We start from the raw sequence: 18,648 nt of genomic DNA on the forward strand, positions 1-18,648 counted from the left end.
ATGTTGAGAAGCGATTTTTTGAGATAATCTTGAAAATAGAGAAACAATATGAAGCACAATTTTAAGTCTCAGATTTACATACATGAGCAGGAATTCTCTTCACGTATAATCATCTTTGTCAAAAATGACATGGCATTAGCGTAGCTAAATTTGTTTGTATGTATTAATCATTTGATCTGATTTATTCCTTTTTATATTTACACATGTGTTCAACTACGAAAAGAAAGGATGTCCAGAAAACTTTAGAAATTAATTTTCTAACCTCAGTGATATTTGATACATTTATCATCTCCATAAAAATCAACTTAATTAATTGTCAATTCAAGTTAAATCTTGTTAGGAATCTCTATAAAGTTATCACATGTAAACGTCATTCCTAATTCGTGGTCCTGCCTTTTTTCACGTATAAACGTCAAATTATAAGAAGATTTAAGAAGTTAATGAAATGATAACTGGTGTCCTAGTCTTGTGAAGTGAAGAAAATAATATAGTTTAGTAATTACATAGAAAATTATTCGTAAATTTAAATTGTGGTTAACAGTGGAATCTTAGAAGCTTATTTAATCCTATTTGAAAGATGTTAGCTAGATGTACCTTCATCTCATTGCCGATGTTTAACATAGTCTCAGACGCGTTATCCACTGAGTCTAAATGCTACAGTATTAACGTAAATCGCTAGTAAATTTGTGATTGGCGAAAATAGTGTTTTTATTTTTTGATTAGTTTATTTATCGTAACTATGTATAATAATCTGCATTTATAGTGACGTTCTTAATCCGTCTGTAATACATTGGAACAGTGGCTATTTGAATTAAATTTCACTTGAATCTTCAAAGCATAAAAAAATTGAAAAATTGAAAATATTTATTTTATTAATTTTGTATCGTTGAACCTCTCAGTTAACATCTGTATCTATGACTAACATGCTAAGTAGTTCATAAATATCTTTGCAATTTATTCACTGATCTATTATCTAACTTATTTTGCATTTGTTTACTCAAGCTTTTCATGTAATCTTCGAAAGATTTATGTGATTAATTTTGTCAAGGAAACATGATCTGATCTGAAACAAAAACTTTAATTAATTTTCGTGCATTACAAGATCCCCACAAAGTTATAACTAAAATCTCGAGATCTTTGAAAGGATAATTTTGTGCTCTAAAGTTTTGAGAATGATTTATCAATCAATATCTTTAAGAACTCGTACTCCCTCGAATTAACCAATGAAGCTGACTTCTAGTGATGGTCAAGTATTTATTTATTCTGTTTAACAACACAGTGATACTTTTAAATTATTTGATTTTAAACAAATGATAAGTGACACAGACTTCTGTGTCTTTCAGTAATAGTTTATCATAAATTTTTTTATAATACATGAATTTTGTTGGAACGTCTACTTATAACTGATGGTATCTACAAATAACTCATTTTGTGTCTCATACTTCACCGTATCAGGTCTCCCTAAGAGTTCTTGGCGATTTTAACAAACTACTCATTTGTTCAAATTGTAACAATATGTACATATTCTTTCATTGAAGGCAGCCTAATGCATAACATTGGTTAGAAAGTATCCAATGATCAAAATTAGAAACAAATTTATCCACAAGTCATACAGTATTCATTCGGATTATGATCACATCTCACTTTTATTTCATTTGTAATGAAAATTTTACTGTTGATAACGAATTTTTGAGCTAACAATATTTCTATATTCATAAACACATTTGACGATAAGTAAAATAACGTAAACCTATGACAATTGACACAATATTGTATTAAGTTTTAAAACCTTTTTTAGTTAATTGTCCTGGCTAGTTCATTCTTAATGGTCATCTAAATGATTAACCTTTCTATTTGGGATTGATTTCAATTTACAATCAGTAACCTTATCATTCGATGACATTTAGCATATTTGAAAGAAGATATATGAACGAATTTTCTTATGACGTCCTATTATGGATCTGGGAATTATTGAAAGGAGAAACAGATTTGAATGTATTTCGATTGTTGTCACCAGAACTTTTTAGTTGAATAGCAAATTAATTAAAATATATTTACGAGAAATTTCACTGAATTACTATTTTATTCATTATCATTGTTTTTAGGAATTTCTTATTTCTTATCAATTTTGTCCACCGAGCAGTGTCTAAGTGATTTTGTTTACGAAACATGACAACTATTATAGACATATAAACACATTATATATATATATATATATATATATATATATATATATATACCCTACGACAGATACTACACAAGCATATATATATGCGTAAACATACACGCAAACTTAGCATAAAGAATATTGAATGTCTATTTAATCCCTATTGGTTATCATTTATTTACATGACTTTTTAATATGACCAATATGAGGATATCTAAGCTAATAAACATGATAAATGTGTAGCTATCATCGAAAAAGAGTTACAATTAATTAATCTCAAATAAAATGAAGATATTAAACTTGGATAAGCTTCCTAACTGAACACACAGTTGTTAATAAGACATACATATAAAGTATTTTAATGCTAAATTCTTATTTGAAGCATTATATAATCCTAATAAATTATAATTATAACTGCGTATCAACTGTTAAAATATGTTACCGAAATACCTTTTTGAAGTACACATATAGAAAATACATATGGAATTAAATTGTATGTAGCAATCGTTACTTGTATACCGATTAATATCTGTTTTTTAATAATGTAAGTTTACAATATTAAGTTTTTTTATTGTGTGTGATTACGACATTAAATATAAATTTATTTGTGTTATATTGGTTTAGTCAATTGAAGCTAGACATTAATTTTAACATTAATGCCGTTAGATGCGAGCTCACTGGTCTAGTAGTTAAGCACTCGGGCGCGAGACCGATAGGTCATGGGTTCGAATCTCGTGAGGCGAGATCGTGGATACGCACCTCTGAGGAGGCCCACAATAGGACGATACGACCGTCCAGTGCTTCCAGGTTTTCAATGGTGGTCTAACGTCAATCAGTTCATGATCTTAACTATCAAAATTTCTATAATATCCACAAAAACCCTTCTCCGATTATATATTTGTTTGACAAATTGAAAAAAGAATATTGTTCGAATATTGTTGTCAGTTTATAAAATGAAATATCAATATCAATCAATGAATATGAAGTAATAGGTATTATGTAATACGTTCAGAGCTGTAATACAACTGAATACTTCAAATATTAGTCACTTAAGAAATTTTGTGTAACCAGAATATAGTTGATTGAATAATAAAAGTTATTCATTCCGAGTCGTAATCAATAAAATAACAAAAACTGACGACAAAGTTACTTTTTTCTAGTTTCATAAGTTCTGATAGCTCTTCTCTTACTATTTGGTTCATCAATTTTAATCTATAATGAATCTATCACTGTTTAAAATTTAAAGTAAATTTAATAGTTGAGCCAGGCAGTGACTTCATCGGCTGATGTCAAATTTTGATTTGACATCTAGATTTCTTCCAACTTACTTTAACACCAGCCATTTTTACGTGTCAAGGTATTCGATGTTCTACCACACCTGAAACATCTTCTGATCGTATCAACCGATAATGACTCACTACCTCATCAGTCAGTATGTTATCTCAAGCTACGAATTCGCGCATAAGCTCGACAGTGTTCACTTGATGGTTCTAACGTACAAATAATGCTTCGAAGTTATCTATGATCAAATACTAGTAACCTACAGAATATATCTTTGACTGCAAGCATTTATTCAACCAAACCTTTGGTCTATAGGTTTGAATGCCGACGGTGGACTTGATAGTTTTAAACAAATTAAGCATTGCGTAAATGCGTTTATTATTAATTCTTTGGTCTATTTGATAAGATTTTACTGATATTATTAGAAAAAAGTGAATTAGACATGATATTTCTATATATCAAACTATTCTTGTAAGCCATTCTCACGATCAGTAATTATTAACCTGTATTGACTAAACAATTGATAGTAATGTTAAGCACTAGTGCTCAAATTAGTAAATGTACTGTAAATTAAGCATTCGTAGAACAGTAGAAAGAATGAATGTATGATTTCTAAATAAATTCGACTGATATGACTCAAGTAAGAACAAAGTGAATGGATAGAAATAATACATTGAAAGCTTTGAAAGGGTGTTGGGAAATACATACACTTCATTGTGATTAGTTTTGTGCATTATAATTTTATTAGAAAGCATAATATAAAACAACGGTACTTTAATTTTATTTTAAACCCTGAAATGAATCCATTTATTATATGTATTTAGTCAAAAAAGTATTGATTACGTGTTACCTTACGTCATAAATGTTTTTTAAGTCATGGGATAACTAAGAATAATTATCCATTATTGCAAGATTATTGTTCTATAAAACGAAGTATGACTTTCTTTGTAGCTGTGATACATTTATTTGAAAGCCAGATATACTTCATAAATGACTGATATTATAAGCATATATCATGTATTGTATTTTACAAATAAATATCAGATGACTTTGTGTCAACCAATGCTATATGGTTCTGTTTTTGAAAGCGACCATATTCTGTTAATAAAGTCAAAACTTGGCAACAAGCCTAATTAATTTGGCTTCGAATTGTAATTGATTCGGTATTAACTAAGTGAAGGTAATCAGAAAAAAAACCATCGAATATAAGGGTTTGCTTAACGACAAACATCAGCTATTATGAAGTCACTAATTTTTCTCATGTAATTACAACACATTAAACTCACCATTAATGTTAGATAATTTAAAATTATATTAGACGAGCTATGACTGATTTCTTCTAGAGCTAATTATCTAGTCGTGGCTAGTATCATATTGTCTAACAACTTTTCACTACTGACAGAATTCTAATTAATAATAAATTTTAATTAGATCAACGCCTAAACACTAGAGATTAATGAAATGATAATTTTTTTAATTTAAATAGTTGAGATCATGAGTCAATTAAAGCTAGACCATCATGGTTTTCCATTTCAACTATTGAAATTACTACAATCACCAAAAACGCCTTCTGATACTAAAAAAAGTTTGAAGCAATTCTCTATATCCATTTATTTTTCATTTTAAAGGTTTTAGATTCTACTTATTTGTTTACATAAAATTACTTTAGTTTGTGATGGAGTTTCGTTCTCTGAGATGGATGTTTTGGTCGTGGAGCTTTCATCGTCCTTCTGAACGATATCATCAACACAAACTTCATATAGAAGTGAAGCGTTCGAATTTCTCTTTATGTGATTCACAGCTTATCCTGTACACCTCGATGTTGACTGGTTCTTGTTGACCTGTCATTGTTCAGAAGAACGATGAAAGCTCCACGACTAAACCATCCAGCTCAGATAACAAAACTCTCGCAAAATCATCCACCTGAGCTAGAAATCTCTACTTTTGTTTGTTTACTGAACGAAAATTAGAACTGTTTTACAGTACATTATATATTACTTGAATAATTTCTATCTTTGACAGTTTAACGAGATTAGATATTTTAGTCAAAAGAAATAAACTTATGTCTTTTACCATTAGATAAAATTATTATAAATTAAAAATACTGAAGCCTTGACCAGATCATCACTTTTTCTTTCATTTAATGTCCTATCTTAATTGTGTAATTATGATACTTTGATGACTAATCCATACACTGACATATTCTGTATATAACATACATTTACAAATGTCATATAATTAAGTAACCATTCATACAATAAAAACAACAAACTTACTTTTTCGTTTTATTATTGACCTAAATGAAAAACAAAATACAAATATACATGTAGACCTTGACATAAAATAATGAAACCCTATAAAATATAGATAATATTCAATACTATGATAGTAGACTGAACCTAAATTATAGAAAAAAAATCAGTAGTCAACATAAGTAAATAAGTTGTCCGAAAAATGGACATTCTATTATTGTTTAATGGAATCGAATCATTTTAGACTACTTATGTGCTAAAAAACTACAGTTATAACAGCTGACTTATTTATGTCAGTTACATTTAAAATTTTGTTTTTTTCTCCTTTTCATCCTGGTTGTTTATTTCTGTTGTTTCTAGTAGATCTTTTGTTTTATATTTCATTAGTCTTTTTGAAACGTATGTAATAAAATTGAAAAGCAGGATAGGTATTAAGTAGTTTGTATAATTGTTGGACTACCTTAATTAAGAAATAGTTAAATCTCTGCTTCTAATGATAAGTGATTATCATCAGTATTACCTTTTTGAAGGCAGAAGACAAAAAATGTAGTGCAGGTATTTGTTGCATTGAGCTGTCTCTCGATATCCGATACTGATATACATATTTTCTATGTTTGAGCCTAACCTGCTATTTGAGTGAGAAGATAAGAAGTGAATTGAATTCTGACGGATAGTGTTCATCCGTCGACATCTATCACTCAAAGTTTTACCGTTATCTTGTATTTGAGCTTTGGTGTGTGGTGTTTATTCACCCGGCCTATAAATACATTTTGTCTCAATTACACAAGTTTTTAAAATACTTTTTATTATATTTGTAAATCAATAATTGGAAGGTCGGTACACATGAAGGTGGAACAGCATTTTTTTCGCTACATAACCAAAACAATTCTAGGTCATTAAGCATAAACTTTGAAAACATCAAGAAATATGAAATTATAATAAACGGCCTATATCTTTGAAAATTTTTTGATTAACCGAACATAGCCAAAATGAATTATGTAATTCAAAGAACATTGGAGTTCCGCTAACGTCAACCTATTTAAGAGGAAAAATTACGTAAATCTATTAAAGCCTTCTTTAACGTTTATTCAATAAAATTTATTAGAATTCACTTACATATGATATAGAGTTAATTTTCAAAATGACATTGGAATGTTTTTCTTAACTCTCAGGTGAAATAAAAATACCATTCATTTAGCCCACCGTAACCACTTTGAATAAACCAATTATAACAGAAGTTACAAGACGAGATTTTAATACATACTGTTTCACATAGATTTCATGCTACTAATGAGAATTAAAAAAATTCACTACAGAAAAATTTAATCATAAAAACAGAGTTGGAGAAGAACGGTACCAGATAAGTAATAAATAATTAGATCGGTGAAGAAGTTATTGAGTACTGTATGAAAATTTGCCAAATCAAGAAAATGTGAGTTAGATTAACGACCTAGCTAAAATAATGATAAGAGAAGCTAAAGGTCATTGGCATGTGTGAATCAAGGAAACTTGTCAATATTTTGCTTATTAGTGTACAGTTTTTATCGACACACTCGGAAACATCTGAGTACGTGAAGTTTTCTCTGGTTACGAGGTTACATGTTTTTTTGTAGTTAGAAAGCTTTGTCACCCCCGTGAATTCACTTATATGCATGAAAGCGAAACTGTGCCAGTTATGTGAAATATCAAGAGTCAAAACCTGGTTAAATTTCAAGCATGTGACTGAGTACTGAAAAACGTTCGTAAAATATAAGGTAATTCAAAAGGTCTCTATTAGTAATCATTAGCAGTAGCTTCGGTTTTGAAATGCTTGAGGAGATTGTGAAAAAGTTTTAAACAGTGTCCTTGTCAAGTATTATTCTCCAATATCCGATTGGATCACTTGACGAAGTATTTTTAAAAATTACAAACGGTTCCTAAATCCTCTTTACTTCAGAATTTTACTCAATTCTCTCCTCATAACAGAAAATTCAAATTTTACACAGTATACTATGATATTGCCTTGAGAAAATAAAATAAAATTTTGATTGAGACCATGAACTGATTGAAGCCAGACCTCCTTGGAAAACCTGGAAGCAATGGATGGCCATTTCGTCCTATTGTGTGACATCTCAACAGTCCACATACACAAGAGTTTACGTTTTGTTTTTCGATAGTATTTTGGTGACTAATATTGTTTTGCATATTGTCTTACACTGAGACAATGACAACCTATTGAACTTATGTTTTAATTATTACGTTTTATGATTCGGTCACAAAATGTTTCCTTGACTACTGTCATAGCAACAACCAAAAGTATGAAACTGAAAAATAACAATAACGCTTTGTACTAAAATGTAAAGTGAATTTTATTAGCATTTTGATTAATTCAGTCACTGAAAACTTGATAAAGGTTTTGTAACCTAGATATTATCAGCAATTGTTTTAAATGTTGAAAAAAAGAAAGAATATGTTAACAAAATTTTATGATTCTTCAATTAAAACAAAATATAACGAACTACTGGAGACAGGAAAATAATCCAAAGATGTTTTATAAATCATTCTTTTTTACATAATTTTATTTCTTGGTTCATAAAATAAATTTGATTATGACTTCAAACATTCTTTGATAATGAAGAAATAGTTCAGAAAATGTATCAACTATGTTGGTTGAAATTTATCGATCAAATAAATTATAAATGAAATGGTCTCTTAGAAAAAAAAGAATGAATGGACTGACTGAAGTTAAACTTTAATACCATTGAATGTAGACTCAGTGGTCTAGGAGTTAGACGTTTGTATGTGAAAATGAAGGTAGTTTGTGCAAGTCTTACTTGCGAGATCATAGGTGTGCATTGCTGAGGAGTCACATGCTAAGACGAAATGGCTATCCAATGCTTCCAGATTTTCAATAGTGTTCTAGATTAGATTGACCCGTGATTTCAACTGTGAGGAAGAAATGTATAACTTTGGTAGTTTATTTACATAAAAGCCTCTTACTAACTATAAATTATATTTTTTTATTGTTGAGTTTTCTGAACTAAATAATTTAACTGTGAATCACTTCTTGTTGTTCTGGAATATATATCCACAGCGTCAAAACCATCCACCTTGTAAGTAAGGATAGCCACTAGCTTGTGAAACGAGGTGTATTTTTAATTCATTTTGTATTGTTTGTTTAAATCTTCCCATTGATGTTTAGGACAGTAATTGATCGGTCTCTTATTGGCATATGTGCATTTTGCGCGGATTGCCAAGATACTGCCTTAAGTTACAAACATTATAAACAAAGATGGATGGTGGCCATCTTATTTACACATGAGGCTTATTTCATTATCTGGTATGGTGAACAATGTCAAATATTTTATCGTATATTAGGTTACCTATGTAATGACAGTCATTTCATATCAGTTTCGCTTTAAATATCTTGAATTAGTTTCTAACAAGTGGTGAAAATGAAAATGTTTTCCAAATGTTCAGAAATCGCTTAGTAGGCTGAATTTTTATCATCTAACGCAGTATACGATTGACAAAAATTTAGAAGCTTTATTTTCTAGGTTGTAAGTATTCACTACGAAAGCGTAACATAATCTAAGGAGAGTGACTTTTTCATAATACATAATAAAACTCTAGGCAGATAAATTCATTTAAATTGAAAAGTGAACACTGTTTCAAATAAAACTTCTGGACGATCAGCGAAATCCAAAACATGTGTTTTTTCTAATTTGAAAACTTCCAGTCCAATGAATTCGGATCTCAATACCGACTTTCATCATGGTCTTGACTCTGTTGGTTATCACTAGAAATGGACACGTTATCTAGCATGATTCTGAACTCAGAAAATCACTAACATATCCAAAGTGTATAATATATTGTTAATTTTCAGAGGTTTTTACTTTCATTGCGTTCATTTACAAGTCGTTGTTAGTGCACTTGGACTGTGAGTGGATTACTCTATATTGACTGTAGTTAAAATTTGTAGTAAATCTTTAGAATACTGAAATGTGGACACATTATATTCAACTAATTATTTTCAGATAGAATGAATCATATACCCTGGTTTCTAGTCTTGGCAGAATCCAAATATTAAAAAAAGTATTCCCACATGCAGTATCAAAATATTTGGTTTCTGTGCACTATGACAACAAAGGCATAAAATATTTATCAGAATGGGGTTGTGGAGATTATTAAGTTTTTGAGATCAATAACCGATTGATGTTAGACCGGCATTGGAAACCTGGAAGCAATAGATGGCCATTTCGTCCTATTATGGGACTCCTCATCAGTCCACATTCACTATCTTGCTCACGGAATTCGAACCCAGAACCTCCAGTCTCACGCGTGAACCCTCAACCTATAGACCAATGAGCTGGCCGGCATCCAACGGTGTCAATCTCTAGCCTTAAATAATCCACAAAATTGCGCGATCATCTTCCATTATACTGAGGTAGATATCTGTCTCTACTCTACACGTGGATTAGCTCCACTTGTCACTGTTTCTCACTAGAACTGCGAGAATTCCTTCACGAAGCTAGTCACTAGTGAGTTGAATAGGATGAAACAGTTGTCCAGTGCTTCCAGGTTATCAATGGTGGTCTAACATCAACCGGTTTATGATCTTAACCAAAAGCATTAAATATTTATACTCCAATATTACAGATACAAATACGTAATTTCTTCTAAACTCTGAAGTACACTCTATACTAAACTATAGATTTGTAAAGTATCAATCACCTTCTTAGTGAAATTTTAGAAAAAATCTAAAGAATAAACAAATAAAATGGTCATATTGCTTAGTTTTTAACAAATTTCACTTAACAAAACCATAGAACACGTGTTCAAATTTATTAATTTGGTTAAACGTTTTCATTTTATTATTGGATTACTGACTAAAGACAATATTTAATCTTTTATATTCACTATGGAATTAAATATGAAATGAATTCCATTTTATAATATCAATCAGTTAATATATTTTCATAGTTGCTAACAAATTTTACACTTATAAACAATTTCTGCCCATGGGGGAATCAACTAAAGTATGAAATAATGTATGAACTGCTTATGAAATCATTATAAAAAGCATAACATTACTGAGTACTATTAAAAACTTCATTTATTAAATGATATTATCGAAAAGAGTGTTGAAAGAAATAAGTCAGCTTTAAACTGTTGCTATCAGTTGAAGACGGGAATAGGTTTAAAAGTTTACAAAATGTTTATCAAAACTACTTAAATATATACTACTTTCATGTATATATAAATGTTTATATATATCATGTTCGTAAACAAGTTGACTGACTAAATTGATATTATTTATTGATAAAGATCTTTCCATATTCTAAGTTACTATAATATCATTCCGAAGAATTCTAATAATCAATTGTTTCTAAAATCTAGACAAGAATGAGAGACCTATCATGATGTGATTTTATAATCGTCATACGAATGAATGTTTCCATTTTATATACTGTTAAAAAACAAAAGATCACAAGTATTTCTTTATTCACGGGAAATACTGTCTTTTAATCTAAGTAAATTGACTTAAATAATGAGTGGTAATTTAATTTATTTGTCTTCATTCACAGAAGTAGATTCTATAAAAGTACACTACCTTCAAATCAACTTGATTTAATTCAGACATAAGTCCAGACTCCTAGAGTTCGATTCGTCAATCAATCATAATTCATAGTTCGAAACCCTAGATTACATAGTTCAGAACTGTTTGATTCTTGTTTCATATCACTAGATTTAAAAACTATATACCTTTAGAATACGCTTACAAAAAAGTTTGGAAGCATTTCGTGAAATAATTTAGTACGTAATTGTTTTTTTCTTATATATAAGGTGGTAGTATTTTTTATTAGTATTCATAAGGCATAAGTAGTTTTGATGGTTGTATTCAAATGAATTCTCATTTTCATATCAGATGACCGTTTAAATGTTTGCTTAACAAAACAATTATCATCACGTGTTATCACTAAGCAAAAAGTAAATAGGTTCTCATAATTTAAATTTTGTAAATCTTCGCTTTTGTTTGGTGTCACCGTCCAAGATTTAAAAAATACTCGACGTGTTTTAGCTTGATCAAAACAATATTGAATAAATTGTAAACGAATACTACAATACAACTACTTACTGCTTTAAAGAGGAAAGAAAAGTATGCTATTTACGGTGATTAAAATTTATTCAAAAAATCGTTAGTACGCTATTCAGTAAAATATCACACAGCCAAAATCATACGTCGATAATCATTGTATATCTTTGTCATTCCAGTTATTTACATTTATTTATGTCAATTGTTTGACACTATTTCTTATCTCAATGTAAACTTCTATTACATATTTGGTTGTAAGCAGCTGACGAAAAACCTCGAACTATTATGAATTCATATTATTGTGTATCAATATTTGTTCTTGCTTTATTTAAATAACATTAAAGGGAACTAATTGCATGAAACTAATATTTGTTTATTTCAATTAATTTACAGGAAACAAATTAAAAAAAAGAAAAATATTATTTTAAATCTATAAAATGTGGATAAAACAGAAACTCCATAGATACAATTTACAAATATTGATTTTTTTATTATATTTTATTCATTCATGTTATAATAAATCTATATATAATGAATTAATGAATATGAATGAAATTAATAATAGACAAACAAATTTAACACAACCATATCAAATTTTATTAACCATGAAAGAATCATCAATAATTAATACAGATTTAATTAATACAAGTAATATAATGCAAAATTATAATATACAATTAAAAACATCAATGAATGAATTCAATAAACATACTACTTCAAAAATTATGAATTTTGAAATATTAGATATAAGTAGTAATTTATTAACAGCATATCAACAAAGAAATCAAAATAATTTATTAAATATTATTGATTTAAATTCAATTAATGGTATTATTAAATTTAATGTACCATTAGATCGTGAACGTATATGTAATGATTTACAATATACAAATAAACAATGTACCATAACATTATTAATAGCTGCATATAAAATGAATAATCATGATATAAATCATCATGATCAAGATGAAGAAGAACTAATGAATAATGAAGAATATAATAAATATAACAATGAATTAATATGTATTGAATTAATTATAACCTTATTAGATATCAATGATAATTCACCATATTTTCCACAAATATCTGATAAAGATAATCATCCTAGAATAATAACAATTGAAGAAGAATGTCCTATTGGTACAATGATTCCATTACCAATAGCTAATGATATAGATTCTATTGAAAATGGTATTATTAAATATGAATTGTATCCAATTACTAAACAAATGGAAATAATACAATTATTTGAAATTGTACAATTTAGAGGATCAAGAATTCAATGTGAAGATATGAGTAATAAAGGAATACATGATATTAATTATACATATAATTTAAATCAAGAAATAAATCAAGATTTATTACCTATAATACCATGTTTAAAAATTATTGGTAGATTAGATCGTGAACAAGTATCACGTTATGCAGTACGTCTTGTTGCAATAGATACTGGTGGAAGAAAAGGTGAAATAATTTTACGTATAATAATACGTGATATTAATGATCACGCACCATTATGGGCTGATAAACTAGAAACAGAATTATCAACTGGTAGTTTATTGTTTATGGGATCAGAAAGAATTACATTTCAATCAAATGAAATAATAGAAAATAATGAACATGGTAGAACAATTGTAAAATATACATTTCAAATTCCTGAATGTACTAATCAAAGACAATTATTACGTTTAAATGCAAATGATATGGATGAAGCAGAAAGTGATTATGGTCGGATAAAATATCATTTAAATGATCAAACACAAGATTTTGAACAATTAAGGCAAAGAATTTTTATTTCTGGAGATTATATTTACTTAACTGATCTTGGTTTGAAAGATTTAAATCAAGCTAATTTAACTATAATTGTAACAGCAACTGATGGTGCTGGTAAAAGTAGCGATGCATGGATACATCTTTTAGTGCAAGATTGTAATGATCATAAACCAATGATTTTAGTAAGTTACAAGTGATAATGAACTTCACTTGATTACATATTTATTAAAAAATAATTACAGGTTTCAGGTTTAGATTAGATTGATTTGATTAAGATCATAAGAAGAATCTTCAAAAAAAGAACATTAATCTACTCTTCAAATCATGTGATTTTAATTTCATAGTTATTGTAATATATTAGACCCCATAATAAATCAACTGAAGAGTGATAATTAAATTCGTTGTCGTTAGAAATTAAATATAGTAGATTTTACATCAATTACTACTTATATACTTGCGTAACTTCTCAATGAAGGAGCATATAGTTGGGGGTAAGAAAACAATGAAGGTAAGAAGTACCTTATCATTGGCATTTTAAGTAATGCTGAATCTACTTAAAAATATCAAGTCAAATCATGATGATGATATTTACAGATTCAGTAAGTCTTTGAGTTAAAATCAGTAAACTGAACAAAAGATACATTTTGTACGTAAAGGTTTATAATAGATCGCTGGTGTTACCAATTTAATTAGGATAGAAAAAACACTGTTCAAAAAAAGAATAATGAATAAAATTTATTTATAATCATCTAGGAAAACAATTAAGATTTACAACAAAAGGTGTACACGATTAAAAAAAATTCCATCGGGTCATTTATAGAGAAATGAGTAGAGACATGGAAATACTTTGTTTTTTAGTTTCACACCGTGGTTCTACAATAATGTGTGTCCGCTCAATAAAAAATAATTAAATCATTACTATTCAAGTAATAGTATTGTTTACTCGTATTCAAAGGTATTTGGGAAACATATGAGTGCTAAGACAATAGTGAAAATGTAGAGGTGAATATGATAATCATATTGTTTAATATTATTTAATAAATAGACTGAAAACCATGGTGATGAGAAAACTCGGCTCACAAAAGCCCTGGTACGTCTGAGGGTGCTAAAAGTTAGTTTTCACTCTCGAAACGCTCTCACATGAACACGCATATACAGCCACTACTGATCTCTTGCGGCGTAGGGTGATTTTACGAAATCGAGAGGGCGAAAAGCGAATTTCTGGCGCTTTAACGGCGTTGGTAGATTTGCAAAATATTGATTCTAAACCCATTGTGCACATGAGCTTCAGGATTATGAAGGACAAATAGCGTTTGAACCTATTGTTGGTCACCGGCCACCATAAAACTGGGTCTTCTAAAGTTAGACCTCTAGTCCGAAGGCTCGGAGCATAGTCCTTTAACAAAACCACTTGCTTCGGTTTGAGGGCAGTACTCCAGCCCTCATACAAACCAAATAAAATATGGCCCATATTTTGCTGGTACCTTCTTACACGATTTTTCATGTGTTTCAACAAATAAATACATAAATGGTGATAATCCTTACAGTGAAAGTTTTTGAAATATAGATTGTCAATAAAAGTTATTCATTAAAATGAATAATGCTAACGGTTACAGAATAACAATAAAATGATAAAAATTACAGTTTAGGAAGTAAGTTAAAAAATGGAGCATATTAAGTTGGTTGTAAATAATAGGTTGTTGTGACGATCAGGGTAGTGAGAGTTGTATGAATTTTAGTTAAATATAGCAGTTCGCTTTCCTTAATACAAAAAATTGAATATTTTATTTACTGAACAATGTAGGCATTTCAATAATAGTTTACTATGACAACAATCAAATGATGCCAAAGCAATAACTTCATTCAGATACATATGCATAAAGACAAGACAAAAGACATGATTGTAACGCTATAAATAAAAATAAAACGTCCGTCAAATAAGCTTAACTTTACTGCTTTCATAAAGGAAAGAAGAGTTAGTATTTATAAAGGGGGCTGTACAAAATATAAACTTATTATAATTAGCTATAACTGAACACCGCAAATCATCATCTAGTATAGTCAACCATGAACATGGAGAAGAAAACAATTTATTCAAAATTTAGTTTTAATTTCGTAAATAATCAACTAATTATTTGAAGGACTGCCTCAAAAAGCCTCAAAAAGAACTTCAACTTCAAAGACTAAGTGTAACGTTTTCTTTTACGGAAAATGTAAACCAAATTTTGAATACCTAATCTTAGATATTTCTTTATGGCAAAACTGGTTATAAGTAGACAATAGACTTATCCTATTGCTAAAGCTATAGATACGTCTATCAAGTTGCAGACGTTTGGGTCAGTTTTATGTAGATTTTAACCTTTTACTGACGTTTGTTAGAGAATCATTTAAAATTAGGAAGAACTGTTAGAATTAACGCTGATAGATAATGTTCATATATTTGGTTGATGTTAGATATATGAACTAAAAGCTCAAAGAAATCATATTCAATGTTTGCCTCATGGTAGAGGTAAAATGAAACAAAATGAATATTTAAGGTTTCTTAATTTTCATGCTTCTCTACTTGACGTCAATCAGATTGATTTAAATTTCAATCAATCCTTAACTTCGTACCATCTTTAACATCATCAAGAAGTTGCATTACTAAAACTATCAATAGGTTGATTAGTAATTCACCTATGTTTATTATTCAACTACTGTTTTCTCTATTTACAATTAAATGATTGAACTAGAAAAATCTTTGTATCATACCTGGGACAAGATCCATAAAACTATCAAAATAGTCTAATCATAACTTCTTCATCAAAGTCTCACTCTAGTATCTATAACTTGACACCTAGTTTCTTCATTCCCACTATTCTTACTGTTTGTTTGTAATTGGTAAAACAATATTTTAGTCCAGTCTCTGATGAAGGAACTTCTTGAGACAATCAAATATGCTGTCAATTCTAAGAAACAAATATACTTTGTCAATTTACCCGATGGTTATTTCTTCATGAAAATCTGCTTACATATTTATGATCAGTTTATTCACTGTATCAAGTAAATGGTAACAAAATAAAACAGAATTGTTAGCGAACCAGATTTTATTATCTGCAATGAAATACTACTTATACATATATTAGTAAAATTAAACGTGAAAATTACAACTATGAAAATTGTACTAATAATATTCAATTAATATGTGGCTAGGTTATTGAGTATTTTTAAAAAGAGGTAAATCGCTGGAAAACTACGTAAGATATATATAAATTGATTATTGAGCTCTTAAGCAACGAGTAAACGTATCAACGTATACAAAGACACTGCAAAGACAGAAAACAGTTCAGTAATATGCTGTTAGTCATTGTATTTCGGCAGTGAATTTTAATGTAATCATATATTGTGCATATTAGTTATAAACCTTTTTAGTAGTGTAACAAAGAAATATATGAATGTCCATCTTCAAATGATTCTATTTTTCTTTTCCTAGATGAGAAATACTGAGTTTTCACTAGTAGAAAATACTATAGGTAAACAGCAATTAATAAGTTTAATAACAGTACGTGATTTGGATTTGACTACATCGCCAAATTCGGACGTTTATTGCAGTTTAAATGATACAACATATCTGACACTATACGAAGTCATGTCTGGACCAAAATTAAGTGATCAACGCTATCAAGAAAGTAATCTGAACACTAATAATAAACATGACGGATTCTTATCTCACAGACATGATAATGACGACGAAAAGAATACTGGTTCCTTTCGTCAAGGAAGATGGGTTGTTTATCGACTAGAATCTAAAAATTCAACATCGTTTGATCGTGAAGCAACACCATACTACAATGTACTGTTACAATGTTCTGATAAAGGTTCACCAATGCTTACATCAAATCGATTGATAGCAGTCAACATCCTTGATGTGAATGACAATGCGCCCATGTTTATTTTGCCTAATCAACCACAATCTGCTCATTTATTTCCAGTTAATTCAGAGAGTCATAGAAAAGTATTTTATCAATCAATTTCATCATCATCTAATTCTGTTCGCCAAAAAACGGATCAGTCATTCATTTATCATTTCAATCTACCAGAAAATTCTTTACGTGGTACAATAGTTGGCAGTGTTCATGTTATTGATCTAGATGCTGGTGATAATGGTCGAGTAACTTTTCAATTAAAAAGTCAAATTCCATTTTATTCAAATAAACCAATTTCATTAAATACAAAAAATCATAATACAACAGTTGCAACTAATCATATTAATAATGATAAACAAAATGATAGTAGAAATGAAAAAGAATCAATTTATATGGATCATGTATTTAATTTAGCACCAAATGGTGATATTCAATTAATTAATGAATTAGATAGAGAAATAATAGATTGTTATGAATTACATATTATTGTAAGTGATAATGCAAAAATCAATCGATTATCATCAACAGCTACAGTTATAATTAAAATAGATGATGTAAATGATTGTAGACCGGAATTCTTTGGGGATTACATATTTGAAGTAAGTTAAAATATAGTATTAAAAATGGTATTGTTTGTATTAATCATCATCATTATCATAGAATAAAACTTATCTGTTGTCAAATTTATAAGGATATATTATCAAAAGTTACTGATGTGTATATTAGAATATTTAACTGAAACTATTATGTGTCATATCCCAGTGAGTAGACAAATTGTATTTCTGAAGTTTCATGGGGTTAGACTTATTATGATTTCGATTGTACTAAGAGTATTTTTCACTATTTCCTTTGTATCATTTAAACTTATGTTAATTTAATTTCGATTATTTCTTTACTCGGATGAAGTACCATACATTAAGTCACGAAACATTAGAAATACAATTTGACTACTCATTGGGATATAATAAGAAAGGGTTTTGTAGGGATTTTAGTAATCCTATAGCTGAATTCGTGAGTCATCTGGAGCTAGAACACCATAGAAGACCTGAAAGCACTAGATAGCCATTTCATCCTAGACCGGGACTCCTCAGTAGTGCGAATCCACAATCCCGCTTCGCAAGATTCGAACGCAGGACCTATCAGTCTCGCGTGAATGTTTGACCTGTACACCACTGAGACGACATCCAACGGTTT

General features: G+C 29.1%; 1 protein-coding gene across 1 annotated transcript in view; it reads left to right on the plus strand.

Moving 5' to 3' along the window:
• The first annotated feature begins 2,629 nt into the window (after positions 1-2,629).
• Positions 2,630-18,648, plus strand: part of MS3_00005150 (uncharacterized protein) — a 37,337-nt gene continuing 21,318 nt past the window's right edge. The window contains exons 1-3 of the mRNA XM_012936686.3: positions 2,630-2,711; positions 12,170-13,731; positions 17,022-18,053. Of these exons, the coding sequence (XP_012792140.3) occupies positions 12,214-13,731; positions 17,022-18,053 (2,550 nt within the window). The 5' untranslated portion in view covers positions 2,630-2,711; positions 12,170-12,213. The remainder of the gene's footprint in view (positions 2,712-12,169; positions 13,732-17,021; positions 18,054-18,648) is intronic.

Source organism: Schistosoma haematobium, chromosome 3, assembly GCF_000699445.3.
Source record: "Schistosoma haematobium chromosome 3, whole genome shotgun sequence".
Lineage (NCBI taxonomy): Eukaryota > Metazoa > Platyhelminthes > Trematoda > Strigeidida > Schistosomatidae > Schistosoma > Schistosoma haematobium.